This window comes from Archocentrus centrarchus, chromosome 11 (genome assembly GCF_007364275.1).
Source record: "Archocentrus centrarchus isolate MPI-CPG fArcCen1 chromosome 11, fArcCen1, whole genome shotgun sequence".
NCBI classification, from domain to species: Eukaryota; Metazoa; Chordata; class Actinopteri; order Cichliformes; family Cichlidae; genus Archocentrus; species Archocentrus centrarchus.
The window spans coordinates 36,251,875-36,276,156 of NC_044356.1; the positions used below are offsets into that span (position 1 = coordinate 36,251,875).

A 24,282-nucleotide genomic window follows, 5' to 3' on the forward strand; every position below is an offset into this window, starting at 1 on the left:
ATGTTATTATCAGTTAACCTGATGTGCTCTTTGAACTGGGGGAGAAACTGGAGCTCCTGGAAAAAATTTGAGGCACAGGGTTAGAGTTAGAGTGGCTGCAGCAGCCAACCTTTGCTAACCCTGTGCTCACCTACAGGATACAGAGTGAAACTGTCAGAAGGTATGAAAGGCTGTCCTTTCACTTAAAACAGAAGAAAACTGTAAGATGTAATACTTTAATCAAATGTGTTACATTTATGTAGATTGTACCTGTGGGGACAGAAACAAAATTCTACCTCATCTGAGATTGTGTTAATAAAGTGGAAAATTAAATATTAGAGACAAAGCAAAGAACGGCACACTGGGTGCAAATGAAAACAGCAGTGAAAGGAAAGATGAGTAAATCACGTGATTGTGTGTGTGAGCAGCAGCACTGTGGAGAAGGAGCATGTGTGAGTCTGCAGAGAGAACGATGCTGTCGGCACAGGAACGCTGCACAACAGGAAGCTGAAACACACTGTGCTTCTGTGAACACTGAGCCTCACATCAGCTGTAAAAGGAGCTGTTGTTGCTGGAGAGGCTCGTCTGCCATAATGAGCGATACAGACAAGGTTACAAGAAAATCCAGCAAGTGTTTCTGTCAGTGCGGTCTGTGTAACAGTGGTCTGTAACTGTGGTCTGTGTAACAGTGGTCTGTAACTGTGGTCTGTAACTGTGGTCTGTAACAGCAGTCTGTAACAGCGGTCTGTAACAGTGGTCTGTAACAGTGGTCTGTAACAGCAGTCTGTAATAGTGGTCTGTAACTGTGGTCTGTAACAGTGGTCTGTAACAATGGTCTGTAACAGCAGTCTGTAACAATGGTCTGTAACATCGGTCTGTAACAGTGGCCTGTAACTGTGGTCTGTAACAGTGGTCTGTAACAGCAGTCTGTAACAATGGTCTGTAACATCGGTCTGTAACAGTGGTCTGTAACTGTGGTCTGTAACAGTGGTCTGTAACAGTGGTCTGTAACAATGGTCTGTAACAGCAGTCTGTAACAATGGTCTGTAACATCGGTCTGTAACAGTGGTCTGTAACTGTGGTCTGTAACAGCGGTCTGTAACTGTGGTCTGTAACAGAAGCTCTGCAAACATCTCTAGTTTGTCTTTTTGAAAGGAAGGAAAGCGCTTCCCTGGCAACAGTTTCTGGCCTGATTGGTATCATGTGACAGGATTACACATCCAAACGCTGGGAGGGGGGGGGGGGTCAGAGAGAGAGAGAGAGAGAAGGGCTGATGAGTCAGAGGAGGCTGACTCTGACTCTAACCCTCCCTCCTCTTCCTCTGCCTGCACTGCTGTTTGAACCAAACATACAAGACAACAAACAGGACATCTACAACTTTACATCTACTCAAACTTTATTCTACATGAGTAGATGTTTTAACACCTACAGGCTGAAGTTTTTGTAATTCATCTCTTTCTAGTCCAAACAAACATGTCAGATATCCACAGAGACATTATTCCCATATCCACAGCTGTTATATTTACATATCCGTGTCATTCTTCCAGGGAAAATTATTCACAGTGATTCACTCATGAGACTTTCACTTCACAGATGCAGTTTCACTTTTTCATTTTTGGATAAACTCCAACAGTTCAGCTGCTTTTCTCTCAGAATTCTGATTTCAGATACAAAATAATTTGTATACTCAAAGTATTTACAAGTAGTTAAACTTGTAAAAATGAAATGTTTTTGTGAACAGAGCAGCATTTTAATATCAACGAGCTCCGTCATATCAACAACAGCACGTCTCTCAGTTAAAATGATCTTCATGCTGTCAGAATTAGCAGCGGAAATATCAACTGCAACTGTACTATAAATACAGTATTCACAGTATGCTCTGCAGTGCACATCCAGCACCTGTCAAATATGAAGTAACAGCTGTCACTGATGATGTGAATGTTTTTTAAGATAAGAGATAAGATAAGATAAAACTTTAATGATCCCACGACGGGGAAATTTGCGCATTACAGCAGCTCAGTACAGAAAACTAAAAATAGAATAGAATAAAATAAAATAGAAAAACACTATACACATATACATAAGCACTATATACAGAAAATATATAGTCAATACACACATGTACATATACACACATATACACACACATCAAAACACTATATACAGATATCAAAATATTATATACATTTGTAGCCGGTAAGGTACACAGCATACACGGTATGCATTATATGGGTGAGTGTAATAAATAAAATGTATCTGGACTGTAAGGATAAAGTGATGCAGAGGAGGTAAAGTGTCCAAGTGACTCAAGACATTATGAAGTGTTGTACAGTCTAACTGCTGTTGGGATGAATGACCTGTGAAAGCGCTCCTTCCTGCAGGGAGGATGTTTCAGTCTCTGACTGAAGGAGCTGCTCAGCTCACCCACGGTCTCATGCAGAGGGTGATGGGGGTTGTTCATGATGGATGTCAGCTTTGCTAACATCCTCCTCTCACCCATCACCATCACAGACTCCAGAGGACATTTTAATGTGATTAATGATGGTTAAAAGAAGAATTATGCCAACAAAATGATGAAATGCTCAGATCTGTAACACTCAGCATTTTCAGCTCCTTCCAGGGAACACTCAGTGCAGAGCACTGCTCCTGGATCAGCCTCCTGCACTCGCTTTGTTGGCAAGGCGTCTTCATGGAATAGGCGCATGCGCATTGCTTCATGATGCAACGCAGACGCAGATCGACGACAATCAGAATCAGGAGAAAAGCAGACGTGTGTGTATTAATGAGACAAACTGCGATATGAGCGATACATGTGGGATATGGAGGATTACTGCGGTCATAAACGGAACACAGCTGCGAAAATTTGGGACACAGCGCAATCAGCGAGACTACGATCGGTTTTTATCACGTGGTCAAACCTGGCCAATCGGACTGTGCCAAATCCAACGGGCAGTATGTCCTTTGTTCGAATATTCGGGAAACTGTATCCTCCAAACTGAGGCTAAGGTGAGCGTGTATGGATACGGGTGCGTGTTTTTACGCGCGCGGGCGTGCCGTAGACGTGTCTTATCGCGGTGTTTGCAGAATGCCACGTGTCCAGGTTTGATGAGCGGGCTCGAGCCATCATGTGACTCCCCTCCCCCACCAGTGCAGGGAATGTGGAAGAAGGCGGACATGTTGGAGGGAAATGTGTTGGTTAAAAAGTACCGAGGTGGAAGAGAAGAAGATTTTTGGAAGAAAGGTTTCGCATTACTTTGGATTTACCGTTGGAATTTATTTATTTTAAACTCCAGACTTTGATGTTAAATATTTAAATGTATTTTTGATATATTTACATATTTATTAAATATGTGGTGTAATGTGTGTTTTTACAGCACCATACGATGAAAACGTTAGAAATATGTGACGGAGCGCTGGTGTGTGTGTCGGTGTTTTTCCGTGTATTTGTGACATTGCAGGGAGTTGTAACCTTGGTGTGGGGGATGGGCAGAGTGGTTAAGTAACCTTTTGTGAATCGGAGGTTTTGATGAGTGATGAATTTTTTTTTAAAGCTGCGTTAAAATGTTTATTAATTGGGTATATTTGTAGGATTATTTTGGTGTTTTGTCGTTTGTCAGAGCCACGGAGGTGTGGAGGTATTTATCTGTAAAAGCAGAGATAATGCGATCATGTTCTCGGGCTTTGTTAGTGTTTTGTGTAAATCCTTTGGTTGAGTCTGATTTAATCAAGAATGAGGTGGATCGTGAAAACTGCTGTGTCATTCAGGCGTTGGTTTCTATGACCTCGTTACGGTGTTTATTTTATTGCAGGTTGTATTTATTGTTGGATGGTGTAAATGAGTTACAGCATAAACATCTCTAAGTTGAAAAAAAAACCCGGGAGGCCTGATCTGCGCCTTTTCTCGGCGATGAGGCTTTGTGTGTCGGGAAGGCCTCGTTTTTGTGACACGGCTGGTTTCATGGTTGAAATTGTGTTGCTTTCTTCTGTAGGTAACGGGTTACGCACTTCAGTTGTGCTTGTAAACCGAATACACAACGTTATTTGTACTTTTGTTGAGGTTTTGTGGTGTTAGTTGGTCACTGTTTGATCCTAACACAGTGTTTCAGTGTGCTTAAAGATGGCGGCCTCATTTCTCTTCCCGCAGACAAAAATGCGGATGTGCAGGTTTGCAGAGCGCTCGTGGGAAGAAGCCCTTGGCTCTCCGAGGGTATGCGTGACGGGATGTAGGACCCAATCAGCTTCTTGGTATTTACCCTGAAACCCCGCGTTACAACAGTTTGGACCAATCCCCGCCGTCGCTCTCCACACGTTGACGTAATGTAATATGATTTTTGTGGAGGGTAATATGGCGGAGCTAGCTAGCTAACAGTATATTGTAAGTGCTGGATGGGATGAACCAATAGTGTTGTGCAATTTATTTGACGGACAGGAAAATCTTGCGAATAGGCTGCCCTGAATTACAGGTTGTGGAGTTTCAGTATTTAGGGGTGTGGCGGTTTTGACTGACGTCGTGAACAGCCAGTAGGAACTCGAAGGGCGGGGACACTCTGTGGCGGTCTGTCCAATACGGTGAACGACCGGTCTATAAAAAGTCGGGTGTAGTCACGTAGTCGCCATTTCAGCGAAGCAGATCAGAAGGAGATCTCAGTGGCGGGGAGTAGAGACGACTGGAGACGGATCCTGGTTTGAGTGTAGCTAAAAACCGAATCCGGATCCATCCCAATGGAAGTGGCTGTTAACCCGACGTTTAACAGGTATCTACTGGTATAACTGACTCTCAGCTTTCCATCAGGCGGAATATTGTGAACATTTCTGATTATTTTTGAAAATGTCAGAACAGGCAGTCTGTTCGCTGTAATGCCAGTTGAAGAGAGGGGGACGCTGAGTATCCCGCAAGAAGGACCTTATGTTACAGGCATTAGAAGTGATTTTAATGTGGGAAAAATAAGGTCGTTATGTGGCTTTTTAACATAACCTGCGACTGCTGAGCGCTGTGCCGGCGCCATCTTCGGCTGCCGTTGGCCGCTCTCTCCCGCTGCCTGTGTTAGCATTGTTAGCACTACCTGAACCCAGCGCGGTGTTCGTGAGCCGTGTAAGTATCACAGCCCCCGCTCTATGTATTTAACAGTAGTGTTAACACTTCTGCCCTGATATTAAGGAAGGTAACGGCAGCGTTAGCTTCTGGATAAATGTGTCGCTTAGTGGCCAAACCACCGTTGAGCCAGATCGGTGCGCAAATCCGTGTCAGCGGTACGTGAGCACGGCCACGCCGGGGTTCCTGCGTGCTTCGCCGGTTTGTTGTTGTAGCCATGTGACGGTCAGGGGTTGTGATCGCAGCTGCAACGACTCGCCGTTCTGGCATAACTGCTAATGCAGGCTCTGATATCGGCAGCACCATGACTGATTATTTGTGTATGATGCCCGGCATAATGTCGTTACTGTGGGAAATGTTGCAGCTTTTTAAATGTCGGGTTATCCGTGTGTGTGTTGGGTGTTTCCGTCGGTTGCCTGGTTACAGCGCTCACTCATCCCAGACTAGTTAGCAGCATGGTTAAAGTTACTCTCTACTTTATAATACATACTAAGTAATAGTATTGTATACCAGATGTGTTTAACAAGCTTTTTTTTGGTTTTGATGATTTATGGAGTTTTTTTTTCCTCCCATCTTTAATATTTTTTTTAACCAACCTGTTTTTGTTTTTTGTTTTTTTGTGTAGTGCTGTTAATATTTTGTACATGATTACTTCCCTTTTTTAAATAATAAAGTACACTAACTGACAAATGTGTTTCCAACAGTTTGTATCATTCAAGGTGACCTGCTTTGTGCTTTACATTAGTTTTTTTATTCTAATGTAGCTAAATATTTTTAGATTTTGTGTATTTAACTAGTTAATAGTATACTAGGTGTGCAGGGTGTGACAGTGCAAACACACCCCTGAGCTACACTGGATGCTGCAAATGCAAAACATTCACACAACAGCATCTGTCATTAGTGTTTGGTAGTTTTTCAGAAGATGACCTTAAATGCCCCGTCATGCCTTTGTTACAAGTCTTGTAGTTCAGTTGGGGGGGGCGTCACACCACAGACGTGCGGTTTATTTAGTGTGAAAAAAATTAGCATTAATGTCACTGTGTGTAGATGTGATGCTTCCATCAACAGGTAACAGCCTCCCATTAAAGCAACCAGGCAGCAGTGTGTAGTCACAGTGTTTGTAAATATTAAATACAGTCATTAACAAATTCAATTAGATGTTAAGCAATAAGATGCAGCAGCTCCCACTGTTGGTGCTCCTGTAACTGTATGTTAGGAAGTCTAAATTACAGTCACTATAACTGGCCTACCTGTTTGTACCCGTGGCCGTCCTGTTCAGCTGTAGGCTGTATGGTTTGTTGTTGATTAAAGGTGCACGTGGAGGCATGATGGTAAGTCAGGTCAACACTGGACCGTCTCCCTCTGGTTTAAAGAGTCGTGTTACATGTTTGGGACCTTGGAGAGAGCTGGTCTCTTTAAACATGGCGGCACTGAGGTCATCGGGAACTCGGCCACATGGCAGCATCTCGGTTTACAGCCGGTGTCTCACTTGTGGTGTTACGAGTAGGAGTGACCTGGCGTTAGTGTAACTTGTCACTGTATTACTAACAGCACACTAATGTGATGAAGGAGTTTGGTGTTTGACATTTTCTGGAATATTCCAGTCGTTATGGTAACACAGCAGCTTAAACTCCACCCACAATCCTCTCCAGAGAGGTGTTTTTTGTTTTTTTGTTTTTTTAAATGGGCGTGGGGTTTGAGTCAGAGGGATGTAGAGAGGAGGAAGTGCTCAGAGCTGGTTGGATGCTTGTTGATGTGTAATATCATCTGTGACTGACCTGTGGAGGGGGTTTATTCTGATCTGTGTGAAGCGCTGTAAGCAGGATTAATTGAGTTTGATAGGATAACCTAAGATAACCAGGGAACGCTTTGGATGAAAGTTGATTAGCGTTCATATTAATCCCAGATTCACAGCACAGAATATTAATGTTTCTGTGAATACTGAGAAGAAAACCTTTAGTTTACCCGTGTTTTAATTCAGGTACTGTGGGCATTAAAAATAGGTTTGGCACCCTGGTGCAGGCTGGAAAACAGTGCCAAAGGTTAAATGCTATTTTTGTTTATTTTATTTAATTTTTTATGACCTTAGAGAAAGGTCACATGCCAAAATACTCAGCTGGTTTCATAACTGCTCTCTGCAGCTCCCATGCTGGGCCTGATGTCGGTATGTTGGGAATAATGCTGGATCAGAACTGCGGCGCAGCTGGAAAACGCATCCGAAAACCTTCACTGCTCTACGAGGGCTTCGAGAGTCCCGGGATGCCCCCCCACAGCCACATAGTCCCTTCGGGGCCACCTCAGCCCCCGGTGAAGGACCCCGGCCGGCAGGGGAGGATGACCAACCAGCTTCAGTTCCTGCAGAAAGTCCTGCTCAAGTCTTTGTGGAGGCACCACTTTGCGTGGCCCTTCCATGAGCCCGTGGACGCCATCAAGCTCAACCTGCCGGTGAGTGTGGCGTTCAGAGGGTTAAAGGGTAAAGTTTGAATGTGTCCTGTTCTGAAAGAGCCCCTCTTTCCTCCAGGACTATCACAAGATCATCAAGAATCCCATGGACATGGGCACCATCAAGAAGAGATTAGAGAATAACTACTACCGCAGTGCCAGTGAGTGCATGCAGGACTTCAACACCATGTTTACCAACTGCTACATTTACAACAAGGTGAGTCTGAGAAGGTCTGGTGTCTCACAGTTACCACTGTGTAAATATATATATATATAGCAGCCATATTACCTTTGACCTTTTAGATGTTTGTAGTTATTTAGCTCGCATAAAGTGTTTTAATGATGTTAACGCACGAAACCATTTTGTCTGGATTTCCTTCTCTGCAGCCGACAGATGACATCGTCCTGATGGCTCAGTCTCTGGAAAAGGCGTTCCTGCAGAAAGTGGCTCAGATGCCTCAGGAAGAGGTGGAGCTGCCGCCCCCACCTCCTCGGAGCAAGCCGGTCAAAAGCAGCAGAAAAGGCAAAAGTAATGCAGGTGAGCGTTGGGCCGCAGCCTTCGTGCAGTCAGAACATTTGAGATCTTCAGTCTGACTCTTCTTGTCCTCTCCTTCAGTTTCTGGAGGGGTGACAACAGCTCATCAAGTCCCAGCTGTCTCTCAGTCAGCGTACTCACCTCCCACCCCAGAAACACCCGACTCCATCCTCTCCACCTCTCCACAGACCATCTTGACCAAGAGCATGCCCCCCAGCTTTCACACTGAGCAGACTATACCCACCATCACAGGTCTGCTGCCCACGCAGCCCACGGCTAAGGTAACTGTAACGCTTCACTGTTTGTTTCATGACGACTGAAGAAGCAGATTACTGACCTCCTGTCTTCCTCCTCTTCCTCCACAGAAAAAAGGTGTGAAACGGAAAGCAGACACGACCACGCCAAGCACCGTACCCATGCCAATAATGAGCACCATGGGCGTCAGCGGCATCGGCCTGGGGCACGACTTGCCGCTCACCCTCACCTCTCTGGGGGTGGACCACAACTCTGGGATGGGAATGAACATGAACATGGGCCGAGGAGCGATGGTTACAGGCGCCAAAGGAGCGGGGGGGAACAGGAGAGGAGTGAGCGGACGACCCATCAAACCTCCCAAGAAGGACTTACCGGATTCGATCTTGCCGCCGCCGGTGCGCCGCAACAAGCTGAGCCCCCAGATGCGTTACTGCGGCGGCGTCCTGAAGGAGCTGCTGTCGAAGAAGCACGCGGCGTATGCGTGGCCGTTTTACAAGCCCGTGGATGCCACGTCGCTGGGTCTGCACGACTACCACGACATCATTAAACAGCCCATGGACCTCAGCACCATCAAGGTACGCTCTTCATCCATGTGCATCATTTTCAGTTACTTCTGAAATCCATTTTCTGTGCTGGAGAGCTGAGAAACCTGCTGAGACCTGCAACGTTGATCCTGTCACACGTGTTAGAGTCGATGCTTATTTTTTTAAAATCTTTTCTTTGTCTATTTTTAGAGGAAGATGGACAGCAGAGAGTACCGAGACACACTGCAGTTCTCCGCTGATGTCAGACTGATGTTCTCCAACTGCTACAAGTACAACCCTCCGGACCACGATGTGGTGGCCATGGCCAGAAAACTGCAGGTGTTTTTTTTTTTTCACTGCTGTTTAAAAAATGTAAATAAGTTTAAAGTTCTGCTTCTGGTTCTCAGTCACTTGTTTTTAAATCTTCTGTTTTTTGTCCTCCAGGATGTGTTTGAGTTCTGCATCGCTAAGATGCCAGACGAGCCTCCGGCACCACCCAGCTCCTCCTCTTCATCCTCCTCCTCTTCTTCCTCCTCTGAGAGCGAGCTCAGCAGTGAAAGCGAGGAGAGCGACAGCAGCCCGAGCTCCGACTCTGAGGAGGAGAGGGCGACCCGGCTGGCAGAGCTGCAGGAGCAGGTGTGTACTGCAGCGTCTGCACACTGAGCAGAGCTTCACAGTTTGTGGCACTGATGTCATTTTTTAAATCTTTTTCCAGCTCAAAGCTGTTCATGAGCAGCTCACCGCGCTCTCTCAGGGCCCCATCACCAAACCCAAGAAGAAGAAGGACAAAAAAGACAAAAAGAAGAAGAAGAAAGTTGAAAAAGAGAAGCACCGGAGGATAGAGGAAGAGCAGCTGCCTGTTAGGCCCCCCAAGACCCCGAAAATGGCCAAGACTCCAAAATCCAAGAGCAGCCGAGGAATGGCCTGTCCTGTAATGCCGATGAAGAAGCCACCGAGCAAGAAAAACAAGAGCAAGTGTGTGCTGCCACCTACTGGACGGTTTAGGAGCTGAAAGCATCATGTACAAATGATAAAGTTCCTTGTTTTTAACACTCTGCTTTCCTCCACCAGATCCAAAAAGACCACCATCATCCCCCAGATGGTCCACGATCCCCTCGTGAGTCATTTCGACTCCGATGAAGAGGAGGAGACCGCGCCCATGTCGTACGATGAGAAGCGTCAGCTCAGTCTGGACATCAACAAGCTGCCCGGCGAGAAGCTCGGCCGCGTCGTTTACATCATCCAGTCCCGCGAGCCGTCGCTCCGAGACACCAACCCCGAGGAGATCGAGATCGACTTTGAGACGCTGAAGCCGTCGACGCTGAGGGAGCTGGAGAGATACGTCATGACGTGCCTGAGGAAGAAACCTCGAAAGCCATACGGTTGGTAAACTGCACAAACTCGAGCAGCAGCTTCGCTGACCTTTGATCAGCTTACTGATGTTCTCGTCTGTCTGCAGCGAGTAAGAAGAACAGCGCTGGAAAGTCCCGGGAAGAACTCGCTCTGGAGAAGCAGCTGGAGCTGGAGAGACGGCTGATGGACGTCAGCGGGCAGCTCAACTCTGGAAAGAAGCCCCTGAAGACCAAACGTAAGTCGTCCGTGCTTTAAGAGTGGAGTGAGTTAAACTTATTCAGTGAACGGGCTCAGGTTTGAAAACTGCAGCTGGAGCTCAGAACGTCCTTTCATGTATCCTGAGCTGAAGCTCATCAGGTCCTGATGGTGTTTGTTTGCTTCCTCCAGCAGAGAAACCTGCAGCCGACGCTCACACCCAGCCGTCGCGTCTCAGCGCCAGTAGCTCCTCCTCCGACTCCTCTTCATCATCCTCTTCGTCGTCCTCCTCAGACACGAGCGAATCGGACTCGGGCTGAGAGATGAACTGTTTCCTATGAAAGAGTTCCTGCTTCTTCTCCCCCTGAGTGGACTGAACCGATTTAAGCTGCTGAGTGTGGAGCTGCAGGATGGGGTCGGCGAGCCCCGCAGAGATGGAGGAGGTTCCTGCTCTTCTCTGGAGGACCGACGTCGGCGGGCGTAGCGAGGGACGCTCCATCTCCTGCACATAAAGCAGATGGACGCGTACGTTGGGGGGATCAGGGGGCTAGAGCCAGAATGTGTCTCATTTCTGGAGATGATTTTCCCTCCTCAGCGTGCTCCTGTCTTTGTGCTGTACAGTTATTTCTTTTATAAAGAAGCTAATTTATTCCCTCATTGTGGGAACGCTGGAACTGGCATGAGTGCAGTTTTAGTTTTTTCTGGTTGGATAAAGAGGGGAGCGTTCCTCACAATTTTCATGCAGGCATTAAAGTGTCTGCACACAGAAGCACCTTCAGATCAGAGGAGCTGCTGAACATCTGCAGGAGTCATCCCTGAATATTTCTGTTTGATCCATTTCTGTGTAAACGTGTTGCTTTTTCTAATGTGACCAATCTGCTAATAAACTGTGGGGACGTGTTCGGTCCTCAGGAACGTCTTTGCTCAGTTCTTTACTTCAAACACGTCAGGTCCATCATTTAAATAAAGTTTGTCTTTGAACCCTCGGCCTTTGAGATTGATGGCAGCTCACATTTAAGTTTTTTTTTTTAAAGTTTCTTTTATGAAGTGTTTCAGTTCAGCAGGTTTGGGGCGGGGGGTTACTTTGATCGAGTAGCCACAGACTGATTGGTGCTGTGACGATGATGATGATGAGGTTTCCTTTGGTTTTCTTTGTGCTACTAAACACGTTTGTGATTTTTAGGTAAGGTGTTTGTTTTTGTCTGCAGCGATTATTTATTTAGGGAGAAACTTCTGATGATCCTGAAGCTGAAGTCGGATCTTTGGTTGTGTGTCAGGATTGTGGAAGTGTACATAACTGAGCTTGTGTTTGTTTTCTGCAGAGTTTTGGTTCCTTTTTAGTGTTTCAGTTTGTCAGCAGCCTGAAGCGTCTGTACTCATCGTTACAGCCGAGCATCAATAAACCGAGATGTCTTTTCACCGACTGGCAGCATTTTATTCAAACCCGCTGTAAGAAATATTTCTGCTTCTGCAAACATTTTTAACCCTGAGTAACTTTGTGGACTTCATTACTTAAACAAAACGTCTCATCATAAACAGTAATGATACAAAACTAAACTCTGAGGACTTCACAGCTCACCTGTCACATCCGTGCAGCAGAGAACAGACACATTTATTCTAATAACTTCAAACTGCTGGACAGAACAGACTAAATCCTCCATCCTGCTGCGTCTCCTTTATTTCCTGTTACATGGATATAAACTCTGTCACTGATTCTCACATTTAAAATGCAGGTCAATGAATATGAAACAAGCTTATAATAACATTTATGTCATACTTGGATCATATTTAGTAATGCTGCTGCCAGCAGTGTTGCCAGATGTCGCGACAGAAACAAGCAACCAGCTCTATGAAAACAAGCCCAAAAGAAGCCCAACTGGCAACCCACAACACTGTGTAAAACTGAGGCTGCTTTTAAACAGTATATCTCTATAGTAGTATAGCTCACTTCTTTGTTTTGTCTCATTGTGTTTGGAGCAGTCAAACCCATGGTTCTTAGCCTCATAGAAGAGAAGGGTGCACAGTTTTTGTGTGTGTGCTTCTCTGTATCAGCATGTTGAACTAAATCAGCATGGTGAGCACATATTTCACACTTGCAAAATTTGCAGAATGCCTTTGGTTACGTCTCCCATTAGGACCGCAGCTACTTTCAGAGGTGTATGTGGACACTATTTTTTTTTGGGGTGGGGGGCAGGAGGAGGGAGGTGAAGGAGCACAGGGGTGCCTAATCAGCGCCGTTCCTCTGTTACTGATCATTTCATATGCACAGCTGTTAAATACAGAAAATTCGACTAGAGAAATAATTTCGCCGCATCGTTTTGGCGCCCCTATGCATATAGTGCATAAACACTTTTAGCGCCACTGTCTCCCATCGCTCGATCCAATCTTTAAGTGCGCTCTCTTTCTCCCACTCTTTATTATATATTTTCTATATTTTCCCCGCTTACTGGAGCTCATTCTTATGCTGCCTCCTCACTCTGGGCTGTTATGAGTGTTTGGGTGTGCGCCCGGTCAAATTGGGCAGGAGCGATAAACAGGAAACGGGGGCTTGGAAGGGACAAACTACCTACCACTCGTCTTTTGCTTTATTATGGGGCGCCGAGAGATAGTCAAGGAGTTTCACTCGGAAGCCCAAATAAGCAGCTTCACGGCAGCTATTCTGTGGAAGGTAAATCACATATCTGGATATCAGAGTGTTCAGATCACTGAAACAGAAACACTGGACTGGCTGAAGGCTGTGATCGAGGAGACACGCAGCTGTCATCGTGCTAACTGCTACGTGTTTACAAGCCAGGTTCACGCCACCCTCTATCGCCACCTGGTGGAAACACTCAAAGCTACAACAACATAAAACTGTCATGGCGGCTGCCACCAGGCTCGTTTCAAGGTTGGCGCTGGTCAGCGGTTAGTTTCTGTTTTATATTACAGAGAAATAAACGGGGTCCGCTCCTGTTAGCAGGGTTTGTCTGGATGTTTGTGCTGCAGCTCAGAGCAGCTTCACTCTGCATTAAACTCTGAGTTTGGAGCAGCCTGAAAGTTTGTGCCGTTAAAACTGAGAAGCTTCATTTTATTTCCTGTAACTGCTGAAAGCTGATTTGAGTTTGAGAAACGCTGCTGGCAGATTAACCTCAGGCTGCAGCTCCACTCTCTAAACCTGCTTTCTTTTTTCTGTTTTTTTGCATTTTTGGCCACAATGTGGTATGTGGTCGCCGGTGTTAGGGGCTCGACACACGGGGAGCGACGTCGCTCGCTCTCCATTCATTTCCTATGGAGCTTGTGCGATGAGGCGACAATCGCTTGCCCTCCTCCAGCTAAGCGACCGGCGACATTCGTGCATGTGAAATTTCGAGCTCGTACACGTAGACGTGCACACGCGACCAGGCGACGCGACACAACAAAGTTGAAAAATGTTCTACTTTTGTCGCTGTCGCGTGGCACTAAACCAATCAGCGAGGGTTTCATTGACTGACCAATGAGCGGAGAGTATGCTACACACTGCAGTCTGCAACCACTTTGAGCAGGAAGGAAAGCATCGTTTTAGCTGTGTTTGACTTTCCTATGTTATATGACACTTCACACAGTGATTATCGACTTACACACAAAAGGCAGCCGTATGGGAACGTGTTGGCACAAGACCAACGTTAAACAGACGGATAGAGAGGACTTTTGTGCTAATATAGGATGAACCCAAGGTTGTCTTTTTCTTTTGTAGAGGAGACTTAAGATTTCTGCCAGTTCCAATAAAATCTTCGGACTCATCTTTATTGCCGTGTCTGACACGGACTGCTTTGAAAATGTCTAACCAATCACATTTCTTGGAGATGAGTGACATGAGAGCGCGATTCGCAATGCTGCTGTCGCTATCGCCTCCCGTGTGTTCGGTTTCACCCCAGTGGCGATGCGGCCCATTTGTCGCTGTCGTTTGTCGCTCCCCGTGTGTCGAGCCCATTACGTCGATTCGCGTTTCCCCATCAGATACTGTTTCCCTAGCGTGTCCTCGCCGCCCACGCGGCAAAAAACGCGCGTGCTTCTTCCGTGCTTGCGCTGCAAGAGAACTACGGACACCGTGAAAGGTCAAACACAGGGGGAACGGTATCTAATGAGTGCATTAGAGCCATCAGATTCTCCCAGGTTAACACAGGCGGAACTGATGGCACTTATTGAGCCATCAGGACGTGTTCCACCAGTTTGGGTTACTGCCCCAGTTTTGGGCAGTTGCAAAAAAGTGGGACAACTTCGCCGAAACACAGTGTTTGAGCTTTCACGGTGTCCGTAGTTGTCTTGCGGCGCAAGCACGCGCATTTTTTGCCGCTTCTGCGGCGAGGACGCTAGTGAAACAGTATCTGATGGGGAAACGCGAATCGACGTAACACCGGCTTCACCACTAAGCCACCCAGGCGCCTACACCTGCTTTCTAACAAAAATAAATGTTCAGTGTTTGTGCTGGGGACATGTGATGCTAAGCAGCATCCTGCTGAATACATTTAACTTTTAGAGCTGGAAAAAACGTGTTTATGTGATCTTTTAGATTTTTTTTGGCCTCCAGTTTGTAGCTCTCGTCCTCATGTGTAGTAAATCCAAACCCTCTGTAATGTACTTATATTGTGTACTAAATAGACAGGAACGAGCTTGTTCTCAACTGGCGCTTTCTTTTATTATTCCACAAACATGGCCGGGCCGCTTTCCTGACTGCCCCAACCGCTAGGTACGGATACCCATTAGGGACATACAGAACGCGTACCACACACGCACTTTCCAACAATACATTACATCCCCCTTTCTCAACAGTAAAACAAATGCAGTGCTACATGTAACAAACTGAAAGAAGCATTCCCCTAAACACTACCCCAACTGAAATTATCATTTAGCTTCACAACAGTGTAACCATAACCGAACAATACTTTCACTGATACAATACTTACTTTCACTGATACCTGTAATCTTAATACAGTGAATATTTAGCTTATTACTGAACAAGTAGTCAAACTAAACTAGGAAGATGAGGTTACTAGCACATCACTTCCAACAGACGTCTTATCACGCCTGTCCCTGACTAAGACAGTTCATAAGTTGAGCCTCTCAGGTGGTCTTACTGTTCTGCCCAGCCTAGTGCGAAAGAGTCCACCTGTTTGGGCCTGCGTGAGCCGGGGTACCTCTGAGGGTGACAGAGGGGACGCTGGCGGGCCTGCCGATGACTGTGGTTCCTCAGCTGCTGGTTCGTGCCAGGGCTCATCAGGCAGATCATGCCGGGACTGATTGGCAGTTTGAGTGGCTCTGCGGAGATGTTGCATATTGCGCCGAAACAGCTTGCCCTTGCTGTCCACAATGTACGACCGAGGTGAACTGTGCTGCTGAGTGATAACTCCAGGGGCCCATCTCTGATTGCCTGGGTACGGTGCCATCCTGACCTCGTCCCCAGGACGTAGGTCTGGACGCGAGCGGCTTGCTCTTCTGTCGTAATAGAACTTCTGGGTGTCTTTAGTCTTGTCTAGTAGGTGCTTTACTTTGAGGGGGTCATAGGTCATCGGTCTAAGTAATGCACGAGCAGTTGGCAGTTTATTGCGGGGTCTCCTGCCCATGAGCAGCTGTGCTGGCGACAGGCCGACTGACTCAAGAGGAGTTGTCCTGTAGTCCAGTAGAGCCAGATGTTTGTCAGTTGCTTTGCTCCACAATTTCTTAACTGTTTGTACTGCCCGCTCTGCTTCGCCATTGGAGTGTGGCAAATGAGGTGAAGATGTTTTGTGCAGAATGCTGTAGCTTTCGCAGAACTCTTTGAATTCCTCTGAAGCATACTGCGGGCCGTTATCTGTCCGCAGAATGGCAGGGATTCCATGTCTGCTGAACTGAGATTTCAGGGCTTCAATAGCAGTGCGGCTGCGCTGGTCTCTTAACAGTTCAACCTCAATGTATTTAGAATGATAGTCCACTAGTATGATATACTGTTTGTCCTCAAACTCAAACAGATCAGAGGCCACAACTTCAAATGGTAGCTCAGGTGTTTCTGTTGGAATGAGTGGCTGCTTAGGAAGTCTGTTCTGAATCTCAGCACACGTATAACAATTTCTGATCGCGTTTTCAATTTCGGCACTCATACCTGGCCAATATAACACTTCACGTGCTCGTTGTTTGCTCTTCACCATGCCCAGGTGAGACTGGTGTATTAGCTCCAGCATGTGTCTTCGCATGGTGGGGGGGACAACGATGCGTATTCCTTTGTACACTACGCCGTCGGTTATAGTCAGCTGACTTCTTGAGTCCCAGTACGGCTGGACGGGGATGGGTAGTTCCCTCCTGTTGTCTGGCCAACCTTGCTGGATGATTTGCTGGAGAGGACTTAATTCCTCTTTGGTGTATTGCTGCAGTTCGGTGTACTTATCGCTACTTACAGACAGAAAGCTGAGCATTGAGACACATTCCAGGCTGCCTGCCTCTGGGGTCTTATCAGGCAGCTGTGCCCTGGACAGTGTATCAGGGAGCTCCATGTCTTTCCCTCTTCTGTACTTAACCGTGATGTCATACCACTGCAGTCGCAAGCACATCCTCTGTATGCGCATCGGAGTTGACAGTAACGGTTTCTTATAGATGTCCTCCAGTGGCTTGTGGTCATTGTATATTGTGACATGTTTCCCAAATATGTAGTGGTGAAACTTGGCGCAGGCATGAACAATGGAGAGCATCTCCTTCTCAATCTGTGCGTAGCGCGTCTCGGCATCCGTCATAGACCTAGATGAGAAGGCGACTGGTTGATCATCCTGTATCAGAACAGCTCCCAGTCCTGTGCTGCTTGCATCACAATATATCTCCACAGGTTTTGTCACATCATAAAACTTCAGCACGGGGTGACGAGTGCATAAGTGCTTAAGTTTGTCAAATGCCTGCTGCTGTGCTGGATCCCATGAGAACTCCACATCGCTTTTTGTAAGTTGTCGTAAGGGAGCATCAATCTCACTAAGGTTTGGAATGAACTTTGACAAATATGTCACAAATCCCAAGAAGCGGCGAACACCGTCTTTGTCAGTTGGTGGTGGCATGCGTCGCACAGCTTCTGTTTTAGCAGGATCTGGTTTCAATCCGTCAGCTGTTATTAAATGTCCCACATATGGCACTTCTAGCTGCCGGATGTGGCATTTGCTGAAGTTTAGCCTCAGATTGTAGCTCGTGGCTCTCTCTACAACTTTTCTGAGTATTTTGTCGTGCTCTTCCACTGTGTGTGCTGCGATGAGAATGTCATCCATTATGGCAGTTGCCCCACTGACACCTTCCAGCATCTGGTCCATGATGCGCTGGAATATTTCCGGTGCACACTTTATGCCGAAGGGTAGCCTCAGCCATCTGAACCTCCCAAAAGGGGTGTTGAATGTTGTCAAGAAAGATGATGCTTCGTCTAACTCAATCTGCAAGAAGCCTGACTTTGCATCTAGTACAGAGAACACCTTTGCATTGGGCATAGTAGCTACAACCTCTTCGATTGTGCGCATTGGGTAATGCTCCCGTTTGATAGCGTGGTTCAGGTCACTTGGATCTATGCATATTCGGAGTTTGTCTTTGTTTGTGACCACAACCATAGAGCTCACCCACTCAGTTGGTCGGTTAACTTTGGTGATGTAGCCGTCATTTACCATCTCATTGAGCTTATTCTCTATCTTTGCTCTGAGGGCTACTGGTTGTCGGCGCACAGGATGCACCACTGGTTTTGCTTCAGGGTCGATCTTTATTGTATATTTGCCTGGCAATGTTCCTGTAGTACGTGTTAGTTCAGGAAAGTTTTCTAGACCAGCAGGTGGACTCGGGTTCGTGGCGGTGTTGTTAACTGTGCTCACATCGTTTGCCACTCTGCCGACATTTTGAGAGTCCAGTCTAGCAATTAGGCCAAAGGCCTCGGCTGTTGTGCCACTGAGCACATTCTCTTGAGCAATGTCCACTATTTCGAACTCCGCTGTGCATTTACAGTCCTTATACTTTAGTGGAAGGTCGACAGCAGCGACTGGCTTTATTTTGTGATTGGAGTAGGTTCTCAGCACTCTTTTGGAACTCTTTAGCTCCCCCATGTGGTTCAGCAACTGATAACAGTTCAGAGTCAGCGTATTGCATTTAGCACCTGTATCTATTCTAAACTGCACTTTGTGAGCCAGAACAAAAACGTCCACCAACCACTTATCATCTGTAAGCATTGCTATGGGAACATCCTCTGTTGTCAGGTTTATGTCCAGAATGTCCTCGTCACTCTGGAAGGAGGGTGACTCTGCATTAAGTGCACTTACTAATCGGCTTCGGCAGACTGATGCCCAGTGGTTTCGTTTTTGACAGCATGAGCACAAAGAGCCTTTTGCTGGGCATTTTCCTCCATTCCACTTGTGTTTGGTATCTTTACCGCATCTTGAACAATTGTTTGTTTTATTTGGTGCAGTTTGCATTGGTTGTGTGGGCTTATGCTGCTTGTGACTGTAAGTTTTTTTGTTTTGATTATAGTGCTTCGGTCTGGTTGACACATGCGCCACCTGTGCATCTTCCTCTCTAACAATTCGCATCTGAATTTGAGACATTTCGTATTGCTGGGGAATTTCAACTGCTTTAGCCAGTGTCAAATCCTCACCTTTATCCAGCAGTCTCTCCTGGACACGATTCTCTCTGACTCCTGCTATTATTGCATCGATCAACATGTCATCTGCGTTTGGATACTCACAGTCCATTAGAAGCAGCTTCAGGTCCTTCACAAAGTGGTCAAAACTTTCTGTTGCGCCTTGCTTTCTCTGCTTGAAGCGGTGTCTGGCGATCCGTTTATTTTTCCTCGGTCTGATGGACCCGGCGAACTTATCCAGCACTTTCGCGGGGTCGTCTTTTTCGCCATCCGCCCACTGAAGCGTCTTGTAAATCTCTCTCCCTTGCTCGCCTATCCACGTACCCAGCCAGCCGGCTTTCTGTTTTGCGTCCAGCGCGGCGAGGGGTCCTGCGAACACGAAGCTAACGTGGCAGCTGAACCGCTGAAACTCCTGATATAAATCCGCGGCATCCCAGTCAATCTTCGGGTGTTCAAACTGCGTAGTCATGGCGGCGTGGTTGCCGTTCTTACTAGACTTCTGACACCATGTAATGTACTTATATTGTGTACTAAATAGACAGGAACGAGCTTGTTCTCAACTGGCGCATTCTTTTATTATTCCACAAACATGGCCGGGCCGCTTTCCTGACTGCCCCAACCGCTAGGTACGGATACCCATTAGGGACATACAGAACGCGTACCACACACCCACTTTCCAACAATACATTACACCCTCCTCTTTAAAACACACAAACAGCAGAGGAATAACAGGAGTTTGCAGTTAGTCAGCACACAGCAGCTCATCCTGAAAATATTCCAAGTGGAAGTTTATTTGCAGCAGACCTTCAGCCGAGTGTTCACACTGACTTTGGTGCAGATGCTGTGATTGGTTATCTTCCTGTGAGGAGCACACAGTCTTCACTCTGAGGCCACTGAGTCCTCAAACAGCAGCCTCTCAGGCTTCCCTCCTCCCTGTTTCCCTCCTCCCTGCTCCCGCTCTGACTTCATGCTCCTCTCTTCTCGCCCAGGTGGAGGCAGCGGGATTGGACGGGCGGTGTGCCAGCGTTTCGCCTCTGAGGGCGCCTCCGTGGTGGTCGCTGACATTAGCGAGGAGTCAGCCAATGAGACGCTGGACAGTCTGCGGGACGACCTCAGAGGGCAGGTTCACACGGCGGCTGTGGTGGACGTGTCGTCTAAGGAGAGCATCCAGAAGCTTGTAACGAGCGTGCAGGTGAAAAACGATCCTGCTGCACATCTGCACGTCTTTTCTTCCTCCCCTTCCTTTATTACAAAGATCCTCAAATCCAGGGCTCGTGACCCAGTGTCCTGCAGGTTTTAGATGTGTCCCTGATCCAACACACCTGAATCAAATGGCTGAATTACCTCCTCAGTATGCAGTCAAGTTCTCCAGAGTCCTGCTAATGACTTCTATATTTGACTCAGGTGTGTTGAAGCAGAGATGCATCTAAAACCTGCAGGACACTGGCCCACGAGGCCTGGATTTGAGAACCACTGCTTTAACGTAAGCATCCTCATCTTCCTCCTGCAGACTCGTTACTTCCAGCCTCCCTCGGTGTGCGTGAACGCAGCCGGCATCACCCAGGACAACTTCCTGCTCAGCATGGAGGAGGAGCAGTTTGACAAAGTCATCCAGATCAACCTGAAGGTAGGCAGTGCTGACCCCAGGTCAGCTTCTCCTCCGTCTGTGACCCCAGACTGGGAGAGAACTGAACACAGTTTAAAACGATGTCAACAACAGAAGAGTTGTTTCTGTACATGTTTATTTCCTGTTATCGATAAAATCTGCAGAAGTTACAGATAAAATATATTTAAATCCTGAAGTTCGATCAGCCTGAAAGGATTTCTTTTCCCCTTCCAGGGTTCATTCTTGATCACTCAGGCTGTCGCTCAGGCTCTGGTGGCCTGCGGAGCGCCCAGAGGATCCATCATCACTGTGGGCAGCATCGTGGGAAAGGTGAGATACAAGCAGGTGCAGCAGACTCGGTGTGCTCCACCTTTCCAGTATGAAGCTGATGCGCACACTTTGATACACACAGGTGGAAAAACGAGTCAAAGTTGGAGCTATTTTAGTCTTCAGTGGAAGATGCTGAGTGAGTGTCGGCACACACAGAGCGGCTGGCAGGGACGAGACTGCCTCATTTGACTTTTTTGTATTTCTTGTCATCTGTTTAAAGTTGAGTTAGAATTTTTAAAATTTTACTTCATATATTTGTGTGAATGAAGCTCAAACGCAGAGCTGGATCTTCTGTTTGTGCAGTGAAGGTGTCCCATCAGATTTCCTGGGTTTAAAATTCCTTCTAAAATCCTGCAGATTATATCTGATTGTTTGATACAGGAAGAACATTTTCATCCTTTAAATCCACAGATCTGAGCTCGTTCTGAGTCAGTCGATCTGCTCTTTATCTTGTGACTGTTGTTTGCAGGTGGGGAACATCGGACAGGCCAACTACGCCGCCTCTAAAGCCGGAGTGGAGGGTTTGACCAGGACCGCCGCCAATGAGCTCAGCAGGTGAGAACAAAGTGAGGCAGCGAGAACGCATCGAAACGCACGAGCTGATTGGACACTCACCGGCTCCTCCTCCTCGCTTCCTCCAGGTTTGGGATTCGGTGTAACTGCGTGCTGCCGGGATTCATAACGACTCCAATGACAGACAAAGTACCAGAGAAAGTTATTAGCAAGGTATGGCACACACACACACACACACACACACACACACACACACGCAGGTAAGCACACTTCAACTATCAGGAGTGAAACCATCAAATCAAAGCAGACTGTTCATTATAAATACTTTAATTCCCTCATTAAGAGTGTTAAAGGATTAGCATTAATTTAAGGCGACTGCTGAATATGAACTGAAGCCAAAATAAAATAACTTTTGTTTTGTACTTGCTTCAATATGATGACGTCAGATTACTGAAGCTAAACATCATAAAAACATAAACTGTCAGAATATTTTTAGATTATTTTAAAATCAAACTCGACTTTCAAAAATGTTTCAAAACATTTAAAGATGTATTTTACATATTGAGCGCGTCGAGTCGGTCTGAGTACCTGCTCAGAGACTGTTTTTAAAGTAATCAAATGTAATCAAGTAATCACTGAAAATGTAACTATAATCAATAATATTTGTTTTAAATGTGATCAGTTCTTATTTTTCTGATTGCATAAGTTTAATGAATGTGAGCAGTTACCGCCCAGATCAGTTTGAATCAGATAATCAACATTTGCTTCCTTCACATGTTCCCTGAACTGTGAGCAGATGAAGACCCCACAGTAACCGGCTTTGATCCCACATAGCTGAACAGTAGTAAATGTTTCTGGATCAGCTGAGCTCGGTCGACCTCCTGACTTGAATTAAATCTCCGGCTTAAAGCCCGGCAGACGGACCCGAGCAGCTTTTTCTGCTCCTCGGTGAAGCTGATGTTTGTGTTTCAGATGAAGTCGTTGGTGCCTCTGGGACGAATGGGCGAGCCTGCAGGTCAGTTTAACATCACTGTAAATCAGTCAGTCATGTACAGTGTGTATGTATCTGCAGCTACAGTGAAATGAACCCACTGGATCAGTGTGAAGTGTCTGAGCATCAGTGCTGTTTCTCCATTTGAGAGCCATGAGCTGCATTAGTGTTAAAACACGACTGCATTGGGAAACAGAGGCGCTCTAACCTGGATCCATCACGGTGACGCGACCTTTGACAACTGACCCAAAATTCAATTTTTGAAGTTTTTTTCAGAGAATCATGAGAAGCAGCTCAAACATCCAGAATCCGCTCGTTTCTGTCACTGATGTTAAAATTCATGGAAGTGTTTTCATGTCAGAGTTACAGAAACAGTTACAAAATGTTTACACGGCATCATGAAAGTTAAAGTGAGCTCCTCGCTGAAGCTGTGCTGCTGTTTGTGCGACTCTGAGGAAACCTCTGATCGTCTCTCTGTCCTCCAGAGGTCGCTGATGTCTGCGCCTTCCTCGCCTCCGATGACTCTCAGTACATCACCGGCGCTAGCATCGAGGTCACAGGTGCAGTTTGCTTCTCTTCTCCGTTTCTCTGAAACACACAATGCTAACACACAATGCTAACACACAATGCTAACCCTGACCCTCACAGTCTAAACACCAAATGTCTTTCTCTGTCAGGTGGGCTGTTCATGGGTTAAACCAGCCGTCCAGCACATTAATGGACATCAACATGAGGCCATAATTATTTTAATGACTCTTTTGATTATGTGACGTTATGATTGTGTGAATGTTTGTGTAATTTTGGTGTGAACTTGTGCTGCACAGTGTAAAGTCACATGCTGTCCTAATAAATCTGCATGAAGCTCAAAAGAAGCCGTGAACTTTATTTCTGCTCTCAGGGTTAATGTGGTTGTGGGCACAGCTGGGATTTGAACCGGCCACTCTCGATCTACAGACCACGTCACCCCCAGCTGAGCCTCATCAGGCTCCGTCCTCTCTGAGAAGTTATTGGAGGTTAAAGGATGGTTTGAAGCAGGAAGCTCGCCTCGTTCAGAGGCTGCAGGTACTGAACTCACTCAGGTGGGGGCGGAGCTCCTGACGAGCCTTTCAGAGTCGTCTCTGCTGCAGTTTCTGTTATTGTTTGTGCTGCTGATCCTTTATTGTTGGAACAGTTAGCAGATCCTGTTTCTCAGCTGAACGTGTGAATTTGGAAACAGGACCCATAATCTCAGAGTCGACGAACCAGAACGTTACGTCCCCCCCGAGCCGCAGTGACAGCTGTTTGTCTCGGTTTTAGATATTTAAATACAGCCGCTTAAGAAAAACAATCACAGACACCTGAATGTGTCTGGCAAACACTCGAGCGAAGAAAACTCAGGTTTCTGTTTTCATGAAACTAGCAGCTCTTAGCGTTTGTCAGCCTCCTGTTTCCACGGTGGCGGTTCAGAAACGATCTCCGTTTACACGATGACGTGTGAAACGATGAAAACGATGTAGTTCCCATGCCAGGCCACAAGTTGGTGTTATCTTTTTGCAAAGCTTGTTTACGCAAGACGCGCATGCGTGGAGGGACACAGTAGGAAGGGCGGCATTATGTTCATTATGTACAAAATGGCCACTGTGAGAGGTTTGTGTGGACTGACAAAGAGGTTGGATCACTGCTGCACACAACGCTGAATTACAAAACGGCAAGAACACAAGAAAAGCACAAGAAAAGCACAAGAAGCACTCGTGAATCCACGAGTGCTGTTTATCGATTTGTGCATGTGCAGAAAACTGTGACGGTCGCAACCATAGTGCGCATGTGCGAGTCACCCATTTCCAAATCACCCCGGTTAAAACGTTGCGGTGCGTTTCTGAAACACATCGTTTTCACTCTGTTGTCGTGTA

The 24,282-nt window shown here is 46.5% G+C and overlaps 2 protein-coding genes across 4 annotated transcripts; both read left to right on the forward strand.

The window, feature by feature from the left end:
- Positions 1–3,248: 3,248 nt before the first annotated feature.
- brd2a (bromodomain containing 2a) lies at positions 3,249–11,290 on the forward strand. 2 transcript variants are annotated; one of them, XM_030740292.1, is made up of 12 exons: positions 3,249–4,733; positions 7,213–7,516; positions 7,593–7,730; positions 7,901–8,051; positions 8,130–8,329; positions 8,414–8,878; positions 9,038–9,166; positions 9,272–9,463; positions 9,543–9,802; positions 9,899–10,209; positions 10,287–10,415; positions 10,571–11,290. In XM_030740292.1, exons 1-12 carry the CDS (start codon positions 4,702–4,704, stop codon positions 10,693–10,695), a joined length of 2,436 nt encoding a protein of 811 aa, XP_030596152.1. In that variant the 5' UTR covers positions 3,249–4,701; the 3' UTR covers positions 10,696–11,290. The 2 variants fall into 2 exon arrangements, with proteins under 2 accessions (XP_030596152.1, XP_030596151.1); XM_030740291.1 differs by having other exon boundaries at positions 3,250–4,733; positions 10,568–11,290.
- A 1,764-nt stretch (positions 11,291–13,054) lies between these two features.
- Positions 13,055–23,230, forward strand: hsd17b8 (hydroxysteroid (17-beta) dehydrogenase 8). 2 transcript variants are annotated; one of them, XM_030741459.1, is made up of 9 exons: positions 13,057–13,279; positions 19,943–20,145; positions 20,464–20,580; positions 20,794–20,889; positions 21,359–21,444; positions 21,531–21,615; positions 22,375–22,417; positions 22,879–22,953; positions 23,071–23,223. In XM_030741459.1, the coding sequence occupies exons 1-9, from the start codon at positions 13,234–13,236 to the stop codon at positions 23,088–23,090; spliced, it is 771 nt and encodes a 256-aa protein (XP_030597319.1). In that variant the 5' UTR covers positions 13,057–13,233; the 3' UTR covers positions 23,091–23,223. The 2 variants fall into 2 exon arrangements, with proteins under 2 accessions (XP_030597318.1, XP_030597319.1); XM_030741458.1 differs by lacking the exon at positions 22,375–22,417 and having other exon boundaries at positions 13,055–13,279; positions 23,071–23,230.
- Positions 23,231–24,282: the final 1,052 nt, after the last annotated feature.